The sequence below is a fragment of the Chlorocebus sabaeus genome, chromosome 3 (assembly GCF_047675955.1).
Source record: "Chlorocebus sabaeus isolate Y175 chromosome 3, mChlSab1.0.hap1, whole genome shotgun sequence".
NCBI lineage: Eukaryota > Metazoa > Chordata > Mammalia > Primates > Cercopithecidae > Chlorocebus > Chlorocebus sabaeus.
The window spans coordinates 15,650,152-15,665,733 of record NC_132906.1 but is presented as its reverse complement, the minus strand read 5'-3'; the positions used below and the strand labels follow the sequence as shown (position 1 = coordinate 15,665,733).

The 15,582-nt window shown below is 37.8% G+C and overlaps 1 protein-coding gene across 4 annotated transcripts in view; it reads left to right on the top strand.

Moving 5' to 3' along the window:
- The window catches only part of ALG5 (ALG5 dolichyl-phosphate beta-glucosyltransferase), a 50,831-nt gene that overhangs the window by 26,701 nt on the left and 8,548 nt on the right, over positions 1-15,582 (top strand). For all 4 annotated transcript variants that reach the window (XM_007960172.3, XM_007960173.3, XM_073013442.1 and 1 more), the window contains 2 exons: positions 4,405-4,464; positions 10,967-11,118. In XM_007960172.3, coding sequence (XP_007958363.3) covers positions 4,405-4,464; positions 10,967-11,118 — 212 coding nt within the window. The remainder of the gene's footprint in view (positions 1-4,404; positions 4,465-10,966; positions 11,119-15,582) is intronic.

Sequence of the window (15,582 nt, the reverse complement as noted above, 5' to 3'; positions counted from 1 at the left end):
CTGAGACGGAGTCTTGCTCTGTTGCCCAGGCTGGAGTGCAGTAGTGCAATCTCAGCTCAACGCAACCTCTGCCTCCCAGGTTCAAGCGATTCTTCTCCCTCAGCCTCCCAAGTAGCTGGGACTACAGGCACACGCCACCACAGCCGGCTAATTTATGTATTTTTAGTAGAGGTAGGGTTTCGCCATGTTGGCCAGGCTAGTCTTGGACTCTTGACCTCAGGAGATCTGCCGCCTTGGCCTCCCAAAGTGCTGGGATTATAGCTATGAGCCACCGTGCCCAGCTGAGAAAATTCTTCTTCTTCTTTTTTTTTTTTTGAGATGGAGTCTTGCTCTGTTGCTGAAGCTGGAGTGTGGTGGCACAATCTTGTCTCACTGCATCCTCCACCTCCCAGGTTCAAGCAGTTCTCCTGCCTCAGCGTCGTGAGTAGCTGAGATTACAGGCATGAGCCACCACGCCTGGCTAGTTTTTGTATTTTTAGTAGAAACAGTGTTTCACCATGTTGGTCAGATGGGTCTTCAACTCCAGACCTCAGGTGATCTGCCCACCTTGGCCTCCCAAAGTGCTAGGATTACAGGCATAAGCCACCGTGCCCAGCTGAGAAAATTCTTAAAAGAAAATATGGATAGCTAAAACATCCCCCAAAAGTTTTTTTTTTTTTTTAATTAATAAGTTAGAATAACTAGAACTGACAAAAATTTGGTTTAATAGGCAATATCATACCAGTTACTGGGAATGTAAGGAAGCTTTTTTTTTTTTTTTTTTTTGAGACAAGTTATCGCTCTGTTGCCCAGGCTGGAGTGCAGTGGTTCCTGCCTCGGCCTCCCAAGTAGCTGGAACTACAGGGGCATGCCACCATGCCTGGCCAATTTTTGTATTTTTAATAGAGATGGGGTTTCGCTATGTTGCCAAGGCTGGTCTCAAACTCCTGGTCTCAAGTGATGCACCCACTTCGGCCTCCCAAAGTACTTGGATTACCGGTAAAGAACCTCTTAAAGGAAAATTTGGCCCATATGCATTCAGACTTTTAACTTGTATTTTACATCTACGTCTCTCTCCAAAGAAGGAAATCTAAAATACAGGTAGAGTTTTATATTCAAAGATGTTCTTTCAGTTGCCTTTCTATAACATAAAATTAGAAAGGACAACAAATAGGCACATAGTCAAAGTAATGGTAAATCTGTACGTTAAAATATTGTATAGCCCTTACAACTGACATGAAAAAGAAGAACTACCATGCAGCACTACTATGACAAATTGTTGAAAGGTAATCAAACCTGAATCTTATCAACCCTCTGAATCTAACTACCAGTTTAGAGGAAGTACAGGGGACAGGAGGACATGTTAAATGTCACCATGGGGGTGCAGTCAGCAATATCTGAAACGTAGGAAACTCTAGAGCAAACAATGTGGTTTCTTCAACAAGTTACAAGAAAAAAAATTTAAAGAGGTAGGGAGAACCCACAGATAAAAGAAATACCAACTGATTTGTATGGATTGATTGATTGATTGATTGATTGATTGATTGATTTTAGACAGAGTTTCACTCTTGTCTCCCAGGCTGGAGTGCAATGGGGCAATCTCAGCTCACTGCAACCTCCGCCTCCTGACTTCAAGTGATTCTCCTGCTGCAGCCTCCCAGGTGGCTGGAACTACAGGCATGCACCACCATGCCCAGCGAATTTTTGTATTTTTAGTAGAGAGGGGTTTCACCATGTTGGCCAGGATAGTCTCGATCTTTTGATCTTGTGATCTGCCCACCTTGGCCACCCAAAGTGCTGGGATTACAGGCATGAGCCAGCGCACCCAGCCCTGTATGGATTTTATTTGGCCATTCATTCATTCAAACTGAAAACATAGATAATTAGGCAAATTTGAAATCTGTATATCTAATGGTATTAAGGAATTATTGATGTTCTAGGTATCATAGTGATATTGTGATTGACATGTATATGAATTTGTAGCATATGATGTCTAGAATTCATTTCAAAGTAGTCTCAGGTTGGGTGGGGTGGTGTTGGAGGGGCTTTACATGGAACAAGATTGGCAACGTGTTGCTAATTATTGAAGCTAGGTAGTAGGTATGTGGTGCTTCATTTTCCTGTTCTTTCTAGTTTTGTGTGTGTTTGAAAATACCCATAATAAAAAGTATAAAAACAATAAACTTTAACATGAAAAAACTAGGTGAAAAAGAACATGACATACATGAGTAAATTTGAGCTATGGTTTTTTTTTTAATGTAGAGAAAAAAGAATACAAAGAAATGTACACAGTTTAAAACAGTAGCTGCTTTTAGGTAGTGAGATAATACATGAGTTTTCTCTTTAAAATAATTATCATTTATGTATGTAAATTTATATACTTGCAAATTTTTTTATAATGAGTACTTTTAAATTTATTTTCATTAGTCATTCAAAATTCAAATGGTATAAGAAAGATATACAGTGAAACTAGCTCCACTTTTCATCTCTCAGTTACCCTCAGAAATAACTAGTGTTACTCATTTCTTTTATTGGGAAGATGCATACTGTTTATGTATTGTTTTTAAAATTGCAAAGAGTGATACTATACACTGTTCTCTTGTTTCTACTTAACAATGTATCTTTGAGATTGAACTATATTTATGCATAAAGACCTTCCTCATTCTTTCACATCTTCATAGCCAGTCCCTTCAGATGGACATGCAGGTTTGCTACTTCAAATACTGAAATGATTAACCTCTATGAAAGTCATTTTACACATATGCAAGTATATTTATCAGAAGAATTGTTGGAATTGCTGGGTCACGTTATATGTATATTTGTAATTTTGATAACGTTTCAAATTGCTGTTGCTAGAGAGTGTGCAGGCACAGTGTGGTAAAAAAAAAAATATATATATATATATATAGGTTTTATTTGCATTACTCTTGGTATAAGTGTAATTGAAGATCTTTTCTTTCAGTTGTTCAAGAGCTATTTTCACTTCCTCTTTTGTGTACTCTGTTTCTAGTCTTTGCCTCTTTTCCAACTGTATTTTTGGGTACTTTTTAAAATAATTAGTAGATGCACTTTATGCATTTTGGAAATTAGCCTTCTGTCTGTAGCATAAATTGCCAGTATTTTCCCCCAGTTTTTTTGTCTTTTAGTTTTGAGTATGGTTGGATTTTTTGTTATTTTGTCATACAATTCTTTAAAATGTTATTATCAAATTGATCAGTCTTCTGGTTTTTTGTACTTATGCCTTCCTTGAGATCATTTACAAAATGATTTCTGATATTTTACATTTAAATCTTTGATGTATCTGGACTGTATCCCAGTATTAAGAAGCTCAAGTCCAACTTAATTGGGTTTCCAAGTGGCTACCACTATGTCCCACACCATTTATCAGTTCATCTTTTCCCACTGATTTAAAAGGTCATCTTTATCATATTCTAAGTCCTCATATGGCTTTGTGTATGTGTTTCCTGGCCTTTCCATTCTGTCCATGGAATTGTCCATGGATTTGTCTGTTCACATTCCAGCACCTTAGTTTGAATTATTGTAGCTTTGTCATATATTTTTTAATTTTTTGTGATGAGTTCTTCTTTACTCTTGAGTTTTCCTGGCTCTTTTCTTATTTTTGCTTCTCTTTTAAAAATTTTTTTATTTTCTCACAACTATACTAACAAGGACTTTTTTTTTTTAATGGTAACTCTAAAATCAGCTTGTCTAACTCAATTAAAAATCATTGTGGTATTTTTATTGGTATTAATTTAGGAAGCATTGACATTTTAATGCTGTTATTATATCATGACAAGACCTTCTAGGTGTTTAATTCTTTTGTTTTCCTTGTTAGCATTTATGTGTTTCGTTTATTTAGATCTTGTCTAAACTTTCTACATTTCTTATAAACTTTATTTCTAGGTTTTTCATTTTTATTGATGTTATAAATGCTGTCTTTGATTATATCTTGTGATTATTGTTTGTACATGTGACGTCTAAAGTTTTGTATATATTCATTTTGTGACTACTCATCTTTTAAAATTCTTTTGTTTCTAATATAGTTTTTCAGTTGCTATTCTTTGATTTTCAAGGTATATAATTATGTCATCTACAGATAACCCTTTTCTTTGTCATGCCACTAATTTTTCTCTCAAATAATATAGTATTTTCACACAGAAAATATCATTTAAAGTTAAGAATTTTAACATAATGCATGCCCCTTATATTTAGCCCTATTTAAGCAAAATTTAGTGCCCTCTTAGTAAGTATGATTAGGCTTCTCAAAGTTGTACATATTCTGAACTCTTCAATAAACCTTTAAAAGATTTTTAATGTCAACTTTTTTAAAAATCAGTTTCTAAAAATGAGACATTCTCATTGAAAATAAATATTTTTATTAGTGATATTTAAATATTGAAAAACTATCTCTCTTTTTTTCCTCAGAATCAAATGGCTATAGCATGTGGATCTCGAGCTCATTTGGAAAAAGAATCAATTGCTCAGGTGAGACTTCTTTAATTGGCATGGGACAGCCAATTAATTGGCTTTTATTTCCTTTTTTACATATATATTTGGCAAGAAATTGGCTTTTCTGTCTAATCTCTTAAACATGAGGTTCCTTTCAAAAGAAAATAATGTTTTAATTGTGGAAAGCTTATGAAGGATTGGCACATTTTAGAATTGATTTTTTTAAGGGTATACAAGAGGATATGGATTTCGCTTTGCCTTAGGATGCAAGCAGTTCTTTTTAATATATTTTTAAGACAAAGAGAATCTGTTCAGTTATAAAACAAACTTCTAAATTATGCTTTTTTCTTTTTTTTTTGAGACGGAGTCTCCCTCTGTTGCCCAGGCTAGAGTACAGTGGCATGATCTTGGCTCACTGTGCAACCTCCACTTCCCGAGTTCAAGCAGTTATTCTGCCTCAGCCTCTCGAGTAGCTGGGACTACAAGCACACACCGCCACACCTGGCTATGATTTTGTATTTTAGTAGAGACAGGATTTCACTGTGTTGCCCAGGCTGGTCTTGAACTCCTGAGCTCAGGTAATCCGCCTGCCTCGGCCTCCCAAAGTGCTAGGATTACAGGTGTGAGCCACTGTACCCGGCATAAATGATGCATTTTTTAACCAATCAACTTGCCTTTATTTTTTTCTAACATTGGCACAGTTAAGTGCTTTGTTTTGAGTTTTATTCAGAGTTTAAATTTATTTTTTAACCTCATTCCCCTTAGAAAAACACTATGCTGTAAAATTTGACAAGTTTGCAACTGCCTTTTTAGGGTATAAAAATGTCACTAAAGATGTTTAATTTTTCATTTTGTAGACTGTGTTAGAAAAACTAGAGTAACAATTTCCCAGGTCACTCTTATGCACACGAGGCTTTGAGAACCAGTGGAATAAAAGGTTGAACCTTTCCTCCAATGATTCAGAAAAGAGATACGTAGGAATTTTAATTTTTAAAAAAGATACATTGATGACAGGGTGACAAAACCTTTTAAGGATTGTATTGAAGTGCAGAAGCCCATCCTCTCTTTTTATTTTTGATTTATTTATTTTTGAGGCAGAGTCTCGCGCTGTCACCCAGGCTGGAGGGCAGTGGTGCGATCTCAGCACAATGCAGCCTCCGCCTCCCAGGTTCGAGTGATTCTCCCGCCTCAGCCTCCCAAGAAGCTGGGATCACAGGCACGCGCCATCATGCCTGGCTCATTTTTGTATTTTTAGTAGAAGGGGTTTCACCATGTTGGCCAAGCTGGTCTCAAACTCCTGACCTTAGGTGAGCCACTTGCCTTGGCCTCCCAAAGTGCTGGGATTACAGGCATGAGCACCGTGCCCCGCCTGTTTTTTTTTTTTTTTTTTTTTTTTGAGACGCAGTCTAGCTCTGTCACCCAAGCTGGAGTGCAGTGGTGCAGTCTCGGCTCACTGCAGCCTCTGTCTCCTGCATTCAAGCGATTCTCCTGCCTCAGCCTCCCTGGTAGCTGGGATTACAGGCGTGCACCACCACACCCAGCTAATTTTTGTATTTTTAGTAGAGACGGTTTTGCTTTTCATCTCGAACTCCTGACCTCGTCATCTGCCCTCCTTGGCCTCCCAAAGTGCTGGGATTACAAGTGTGAGCCACCACGCCTGGCCCCTTCTCCTTTTTTTAGAATTGTTTTACTAGCACCTAGTCTAGTATTCTATGTATCCTAGAGATCTCACTGATGTTTGAAAAACGTTAATCTGGGCCGGGCGTGGTGGCTCACGCCTGTAATCCCAGCACTTTGGGAGGCCGAGGCGGGCGGATCACAAGGTCAGGAGATCGAGACCATGGTGAAACCCCGTCTCTACTAAAAAAAAAAATAGAAAAAAATTAGCCGGGCGCAGTGGCGGGCGCCTGTAGTCCCAGCTACTCGGAAGGCTGAGGCAGGAGAATGGCGTGAACCCGGAAGGCGGAGCTTGCAGTGAGCCGAGATTGTGCCACTGCACTCCAGCCTGGGCGACAGAGCGAGACTCCGTCTCAAAAAAAAAAAAAAAAAAGAAAAACGTTAATCTGTTAACCATACAGAATAGCACACTCCTAGGTATTTAAAATGGGAAGAGAGCTTGGAATTAATCCAACTTCATCAATTTACCAATGCACAGGGGATAAGAAAAAGAAAAGTATGTGTCTAAGATGTTCAGCACATTTTATATATATGTGTATAATTATAAAATAACATATATGTATACTTATAAAATATTATATATGTAGATAGATATAAAATTGTAGTAGAAACTATTAAATACTAAATTCCCACAATAGGAAATACAGCTATAGCCCTAGATTAAATGTGCAGCCAGTAAAGCTGATGATAATGGAGACTATTTAATAACATGGGATAAAACCTGAAATATTAGGTTGTTTGTAAAAAATAGTGTGATATTATAAATACAATTATCTTTGTTGAAATAACACATAGGCCAGACACAGTGGCTCACACCTGTAATCCCAGCACTTTGGGAGGCTGGGGCGGGTGGATCACCTGAGGTTAGGAGTTTGAGATCAGCCTAGCCAACATGGTAAAACCCCGTCTCTACTAATAATGTAAAAATTAGCCGGGTGTGGTGAACCCAGCTACTTGGGAGGCTGAGGCAGGAGAATCGCTTGAACCCGGGAGGCAGAGGTTGCCGGTGAACTGAGATCAGGCCACTGCACTCCAGCCTGGCTGACAGAATAAGACTCCTCCTCAAAATAAAAATAAAAATTTGTTTTTGCACACAAAAACAGCTAATGAAAATAAACCAAACTAATTTAATGGTTTTGTAAGTAAATTTTTTTCTTTCTTTTTTTTTAAAAAAATACATTAATTAGATGAAAAAGGATAATCTACTTGGTGTAGGAAAAAAGATAGTTTGGAGAAATAGATAGCCAAAGACAGACTTAGGAGCCAGTGAGTAATACAGCCAAGGGATAATCCTTGTATTTGTTGGTGGTGGCTGTAGAAAGGAGCCATGTGTTTTGGTTTTGTTTTTCATGGTGTAAATTCTTTTCACTTAGATCTTGCATTGGTTGAAAACTCTGAATTTTTCCTAGAAACACATTGGTATTTAAATGAGACTATGCTTTGGTCTACATATTCTACCTAGTACTGCTCTTAGCCAGGTATCAAGGGATCAATCGCAGGAGCCACAGATTTATAATTTATCTTGTCTCCATCCATCCATTCTTTCATCTCTAAAATCTAGTGTTTGATTGAGTGCTCTTGGTTCCCACAGAATTGGCTGCCATTCTGTAGAAAGAAAGGACAACCTGTGATACTCACTAGAGATCATTGGTTGTCTGCTGCAGATGCTGTGACAACTGCTGCTCAGTAGGCTTGTTCAAGTCCAGCCTATTCTTACAGAACCATACCTGTCTCATAAAAGGTTCTCTCCAAGAGGCCCAAGACATGCATGTGCCTCATGTCCAGAAAACTGCAGCATGACTTTCCATTCCCCTTCATGTGCTGTCAGCCATATAAACCCTTGCATGGTGATCAATCTGTGGACAATGAGAAAATTATAAAAGAATTAATCAGGGTAACATTCAGTAGCTTCTTGCATACTGTTCAGAAACATCTTTCCTTGATATTTTTCTACATTTCTCAATTATTCTACCACCTCTTTTACTGCTCCCTTGGAAGACAAACATGACCCTGCCCCGATGGAGCCTTGTATCCTCCTTAAAAGTGCTTATATTCCCATGTGTTCTGCACAACGTAATGTTTATATACTGCCTGGCTGTTCTTGAATTTATCATTTTAAAAGGATTCAAAAATAGAATCCATTAGTGGTTATTTAATGTTTTTAGTTTTTGTTTAAAGAGTCTTTGCTTAAGTCCTGGGACCTCTTTGAACTTCTTATTTTAAGATAATGAAATTAGCAGTCAGCTTTAAATTTCACCCAAATTAATTTCTTGTTTACATTTTATAAACATCGAAGATATTAGCGTTAACACTGAAACAGTTAAAATTGTTTTCCTTAATGTTTTAAATGGCCATTTCAGAAGATCATATAAGCCTACTCTCTTTTAGTAGCTTCACTTAACTAAATAAGTGTACACTATATTTTAGGTATCTTCTAAATTTTAAGATATTTTGCAAAGTTCTAAAAATAAAAACAAGATTCTCTTGTTGTGGCTAACCTTGTTAAGCTTTTAAATATATTAGAAATCAAATAAGGACTTCATGTGAACTCTACATTTTTCTGCTTTTTAAAAAAATAGCCATTATCCTAAAACATACAACAAAAATTCTGTAGTAACATCCAAGCAAAAGCAGTCATGAATAGTTTTATTTGCTAACAAATAAGCTCACTCAAATCACATTAAAATCACTCAAGGAGAATAATTTATAGGTGTTATTATTCTACCTTTAATTTTTATTTTTCTATCTTTCAATCTGTTTGTTCCTTTCCTAAGCATAAGTGCTCTTTTGGAGGTTTAATCAGTCAACCAGTATTTATTGGAAGTATTTTATATGGAAGGCACTGAGCAAGCTGTTGTGAGATTCCTAAAGTATTTTAAGATGAGGTTTCTGCCCTATCTACTTAGAGAGGTAAGATATATTTACATCAAACCATAACTAATGATTCTAGATGATAAATGAGAAGTGCTAGATCATTTTTAAAAGTTTATTTTACATACCTTATAGATAAGTATTTTATTCTTCCTTTCCTTCCTGCCCTATTTAATACATAAGTAAAATTGTGGTCAGGAGAGTAAAGTAAGCTTTCAAGCTTTCTTCCTTTATGAAAAACATTATTGAGTTCCTGTTATTTTCTGTGCCAAACACTTGGCTATGTTCTTTAAAATAATCTCATTTAATCCTTATAATAACTTTGTGAGGTAGGCATTATTCTCGTTTTATCAGTGAGGAAATGGATTTAGAGGGTTGAAGTAACTTGTTCAAGGTCACCCTGCTAATTAGTAATGGAGCCAGGATTCACATATAGGCCTGCTCAGTTTGGTGCTTTTTCTTTTCTTTTTCTTTTTGAGTTGGAGTCTCACTCTGTCACCCAGGCTAGGGTACAGTGGCACCATCTCGGCTCATTGCAACCTCCACCTCCCAAGTTCAAGCAATTCTCCTGCCTCAGCCTCCTGAGTAGCTGGGACTACAGGTGTGTGCCACCACACCTGGCTAATTTTTTATTTTTAGTAGAGACGGGGTTTCGCCATGTTAGCCAGGCTGGTCTCGAACTCCTGACCTCAGGCAATCCACCTGCCTCAGCCTCCCAAAGTGCTGGGATTATAGGTGTGAGCCACCACACCTGGCCTGATTTGGTGCTTTTTCTGTGTTATTCTATTCTTCTGTGGTTCTGTTTGATGATGATAGAAAAAGCCATGCAAAGGAAGAATGATACTAAACATTATAATTTTGAAAAGCAAAAGCCAAAAGGAGGAAGGGACCTTTATCCTATAGTATGAGATATTAAATGTTCTTATAGACTCTGAATAGGTTGCTTGTATACGTAAGTAACGCATCATTACTTGAGTCTCTTGCCTTAACTAAGGAACATTTTAAAAGAGCCTGTCTTAAAGGAGCTGGGTGTAGTGGCACATGCCTGTGATCCCAGCTGTTCTGTAGGTTGAGGCAGGAGGATCACTTGAGCCCAGGAATTTGAGGCTGCAGTGAGCCATGACCAGCCATGACCACACCACTGGACTCTAGCCTAGACAACAGAAGGTGTCTCTGTCTCTAAAAAAATATTTTGTTATTTTATTTTTTTAAAAGATCCTATCTTTTATTAAATCTTGAATATGAAAGTCTGGAATACAGTGATAATAATCTTATGTTCTTATGTTTTAAAGTGTGCAATGTTTTATGAATAATGGAATATTGTTACTACTAATAAAATTAATAACAATGGTGAAACTTCAGATGGGATTAAAACCTACTTAATTTTAATATCCAAAGTATTAAAGAACTCAATATTTTAAATGTATTTAATTAGATCTCTGGCATAGTTAGAAAGACCAGGTGTTTGTTTCAAACTCCTTTCTAGTCCATAACCTTCATGATACTCTACTATATGTCTTCTGTCAATATTCTCACTAGTTAAGTATCACCTGCAGGCTTGTATCTGTGTTTTGTTTTGTCAATACATCCTGGAAACTGACATCTTTTTTGAAACTGAAATGTAAGTGGGGCAAAGCAGCGTAAAATATGTAAGTCAACAAGATGTTCTCCTTGCTCACAGCAGCCCCTAACCTGTTTCTCCTGGTAGGCTAAAGCCCTGGCCACTCACAGTCTTGTGATTTTTCTTGTCTGACTTAACCTCCAGGAAATGAGTAACTGCTTCCTAGTGCCTCTGCTCTGCTCCAAGAAGTAGGCATCCTTGCTGTTTCTTTAATGTACTTTGTTGGTGAAGCTCATGGAACAGTGGTGTTCTTATGTAAGATCTACCAGTCAATTAAGTATTAAAATACAGTTGTCTACAACCAGGTGTTTTCAGTGTCTCCTTTACAAATGAATAGAAAAGTCATTTATATTTTGTCTTTGTTTTCAGCGTTCTTACTTCCGTACTCTTCTCATGTATGGGTTCCACTTTCTGGTGTGGTTCCTTTGTGTCAAAGGAATCAGGGACACACAGTGTGGGTTCAAATTATTTACTCGAGAAGCAGCTTCGCAGACGTTTTCATCGCTACACGTTGAACGATGGTAGGTTTCTGACTGGAATGTATCCAGTCTGTCTTATTACCCAGCCATCATTCTAGGTAATGAGAAACAGCCCTGTATATTTATAATGAACATGTAGATTTAAACAAAATTGACACTAATGTATGTAAACTTGATCTTGCCTTTATACTTTTCCTGAGTTGGATCTTATTTTGAAAATATACAAACCCAACAATATAGTATAAACTTATGTGTGTTCACCCTAATTGTAGACAGTAGAAATTGAATGGCCTGAAAACATTTTTTTTTCCTTAGACTTCCTTTTTTTTTTCCTTTAAAGAAAAGAGAAAAAGCTCAGAAATATCAGAATAGAATAGGGCACCCATTTTCTCTTTTCTTCCTTCTACAGGAGATGATGTGTCTTTTCTAAGGCCGATCTTTTGACCTCTACATCTCCATCCACCTTGTCAAAACGTAATCCTGTCCATGTGTTTCATCTCTTGTGTATTCAGCCTTTTCCCCTCCATCACATATTTCCCAGAACCCTCTCCATTGACCCTGCTGTGCCCTTCCAGCTGTAGCCCCTGTCTCCTTCACAAGCAACCTTCTCTTGAAAAAGTGGTTTATATTCACTGGTTTTGTTTTCTTGCTTCCCACTCACTCCTCACCCCACCTTCTTCATATGGATTTTCTCCCATTCCTCTTTTTTTTTTTTTTTTTTTTGAGATGGAGTTTAGCTCTTGTCACCCAGGCTGGAGTGCAGTGGCACAATCTCCGCTCACTGCAACCTCTGCCTCCCGGGTTCAAGTGATTCTCCTGCCTCAGCCTCCCAAGTAGCTGGGATTATAGGTGGGCACCACCACACCCCGCTAGTTTTTGTGTTTTTTACTAGAGATGGGGTTTCACCATGTTGGCCAGGCTGGTCTTGAACTCCTGACCTCAGGTGATCCGTCCAAAGTGCTGGGATTACAGACGTGAGCTACCACATCCGGTCTACTTCATCTTAACATCTATCCACCTCTGTGTCATTGAAGCCAGTGGTCATGGTAAATGATCACTTGTCACACTTAACCCATCAGCAGCATTTGATACTTCTGACTCTCTTTTGAAATATACTGGAGATACAGGTGGCTAGCACTGCCGTACAGAAGCTGAAACCCTGACATCAGCCCTGACATTCTCCATATGCATATATCCAATCCATGACAGGGCCTGTTGATTTTAGCTTTTATGTTCCCCCATTTCTCTCCATCTCCATCACCGCCATCCAGAACACCATCCTTCTCCAGACCACCATGCTGTAGCCACAATGTCTTCGCAAACTTAAGTGTGATCAATCATATGCACCTCTTCTGCTTATAATTCTTCATGGGCTTCCCACGGTCTTTAGTCTGGCCCCACCTGTGTCTCCTCCACATGCGGACTCTTTTCTAACCAAGCCCCTTCTCACCTTCTCCTTCAGATCTTCCTTAGGGTAGCCTGCCCTCACTCTCTAAATAGAATATAATTAGCTCAGGTGCCCCTAATTATACCCTGTTGCAGTACATGTGCTGTATTCATAGCACCTATGACATCTGTAGTTTTTTCTTACATTTGTGTAATTAATGTTTCTTTTTCTCAAAACATAATCTTCCTCCATGAGAGCAAGAGTCACATTTAATTTTACTTATTAGTATATCCCACTATCTAATATCATGCCTGGCACATGGTAGGTACCCAGTAAATACTGTTGAAAGAACTAATAACTTAGTCATGGGTTCTTTGTGAATCCTGTTCATGTTGTATATCTGCATGATTATGCCAGCATGTGTCTATTTTTATACTCTACAACTTTTGTGCATCTGTTTTCAAAGACCTGTTGTCTTCCTAGAAATATATGCCATATAACCCCGAAAATATTACTTTTAAAAATGTACTTTCAGAATTATCATTCAAACTTTTTAAAATCTTTTTTTCCTAGATTAAAACATTTTAAGTGGTGTACATTAGTTGTCAAATTTAGATATGTTTTTATGTTGAAAAATAAAATAAACTGATAGTTAATAAACTCCGAAATCAGAAAATCTAATTTAAGAAACAGCTCTAGAAGTAAAGCCCTCTGTCTGCATTAGCTATTTTTCAGTCAGCTGTTGCCTCCAGGATGAGGGTCAGAGATGCAGCTTCTTTGTAGTTTGAAAGGAAGAATTTAGAAATTGAGAATACTGTTTTTCATTGATGAGGATCTTTCGTTTTTGTTGAAATATATAAAAGGTTAGGATTGATAACTTAAAAATCATGAAGCTTTCCTGTCAAGATTATTCTAGGGCAGCATTATTTAATAGAAATGAGACAGAGGCAAGGCATATATGTAATTTCAAATTTTCTGTTAGCCACATTTAAAAAGTAAAAAGATGACTCATGCCTGTAATCCCAATTCTTTGGGAGGCCAAGGTGGGGAGGACCACTTGAGGCTGGGAGTTCAAAACTACCCTGGAAAATATAGCAAGACCCTGTCTCTCGAAAAAAAGATTTTTTAAATTAGCTAGGTGTGGTGGTATGTGTGCCTGTAGTCCCAGCCACTCGGGAGACTGAGACAGGAGGACCTCATAAGCCCAGAAGTTTAGGCTGCAGTGAGCTATGATTGCACCACTGTACTTTAGCCTAGGCAACAGGGTGAAATCCTGTCTCTTAAAAAAAAGTAAAAAGGCACCGATAAGATTTACTTGTTATCCAATATATTTCGAAGATATTGTCATATCACCATGCAATCTGTATGAAAAAAGTTGAAATATTTTACATTATTTTCTTTGTACTATGTAGTCAAATTTACAGCACAACTCAATTCAGACTGGCCACATTTCAAGTGCTTAGTATCCTCATGTGCCAGGGGGCTATTGTATTAGACAGCAGGTCTTGTGGGGTTAAGTTAAAGAACATTATTGGGTTTTTTTTTCCTTTTTTTAGTGTTAATGTTACATGCAAGCCTTTTATTTATTTTGGTGTTAATTGACATAAGATTGACCTCACTTAATGGCTGGGCATGGTGGCTCACACTGGTAATCCTAGCACTTTGGGAGGCTGAGGCAGGTGGATTGCTTGAGTCCAGGAATTTGAGACCAGCATGGGCAATGTGGTGGAACCTGTCTCTGTTTTTTTTTTTTTTTTTTTTTTTTTGGGAAAAAAAATTTTCTTAAAATTTTAAATCTTAAAAAAAAATCTTAAACAAAATCACTTAAAATTTTAACTGCTCACATTTTTCTTTAGGGTACATTATGTTTATTTGGTGCCTCTAAAGGAGAACCACCAGTATACATGTATCAGCTTAATGAGCAGTATACCCTTCACCACAATAATATGTCATCAGTGGTTTTTATTTAAGCGTCTCTGTTCCTGCACTTTAAATCAAGACTCAAGAACAATATAAGTTACAGAAACCAAGTTGTACATCTGTGCCTTATTTCCAAATGTCACCTTTGACATTTGACTATTTTTTCCAAAGGATTCATTGAAATTTTTCTCAGAATTTTCAAGAAACTGAAATCAAATAGTTTCTAGGTATTAGAAATCTGTGAAGGAGTATACCTAAAGTTAAGACTCTCGATACCGGCTGGGCGCGGTGGCTCACGCCTGTAATCCCAGCACTTTGGGAGGCCGAGGCGGGTGGATCACTTGAGGTCAGGAGTTCAAGACCAGCCTGGCCAAAATGGTGAAACCTCGTCTCTACTAAAAATAAATTTTTAAAAATTAGCCAAGCATGGTGGCGGGTGCCTGTAATCCCAGCTACTTGGGAGGCTGAGGCAGGAGAATTGCTTGAACCCGGGAGGCAGAGGTTGCAGTGAGCCGAGATCACACCGCTGCACTCCAGTCTGGGTGACAGAGTGAGAGACTGTCTCAAAAAAAGACTCTCAGTGTCTCTTTGGATTCAGAACTGCAGAGTTGAGTATAGGTACGTTAAGTATATATATTCAAATATTAATATAAATAAAATGGGTACGTTAAATATAAAAATAGATTACAAAGTTTTATGTAAATTTGGCCTTCAAATTCAGATACATATATATATACACACACACACACACACACACACACACACACACAGTTGTCCCTTGGTATCCACAGTGAATTACTTCTAGGACCATCATCCACAGATACCAAAATCTGTCCAGATGCTCAAGTCTTTGCTATAAAATGGTGTAGTCTTTGCGTATAATCTACGCATATCCTCTCATATACTTTAAATCATCTCTAGGTTATTTATACCTCATACGAGGTAAGTGCTATGTAAATAGTCGTACTGTATGTTTGTTTTTTGTTGTTAGTGTTTTGGAGATAGGGTCTCATGTCACTCAGGCTGGAGTGAACACGGCTCACTGCAGCCTCTGCCTTCTGGCCTTAGGCAATCCTCCCACCTCAGCCTCCAGAGTAGCTGGGACTATAGGTGCATGCCACCATGCCCAGCGAATTTCTGTATTTTTTTTGTAGAGACAGAGTTTGCCACATTGCCAGGCTGGTCTCGAAATCCTGAGC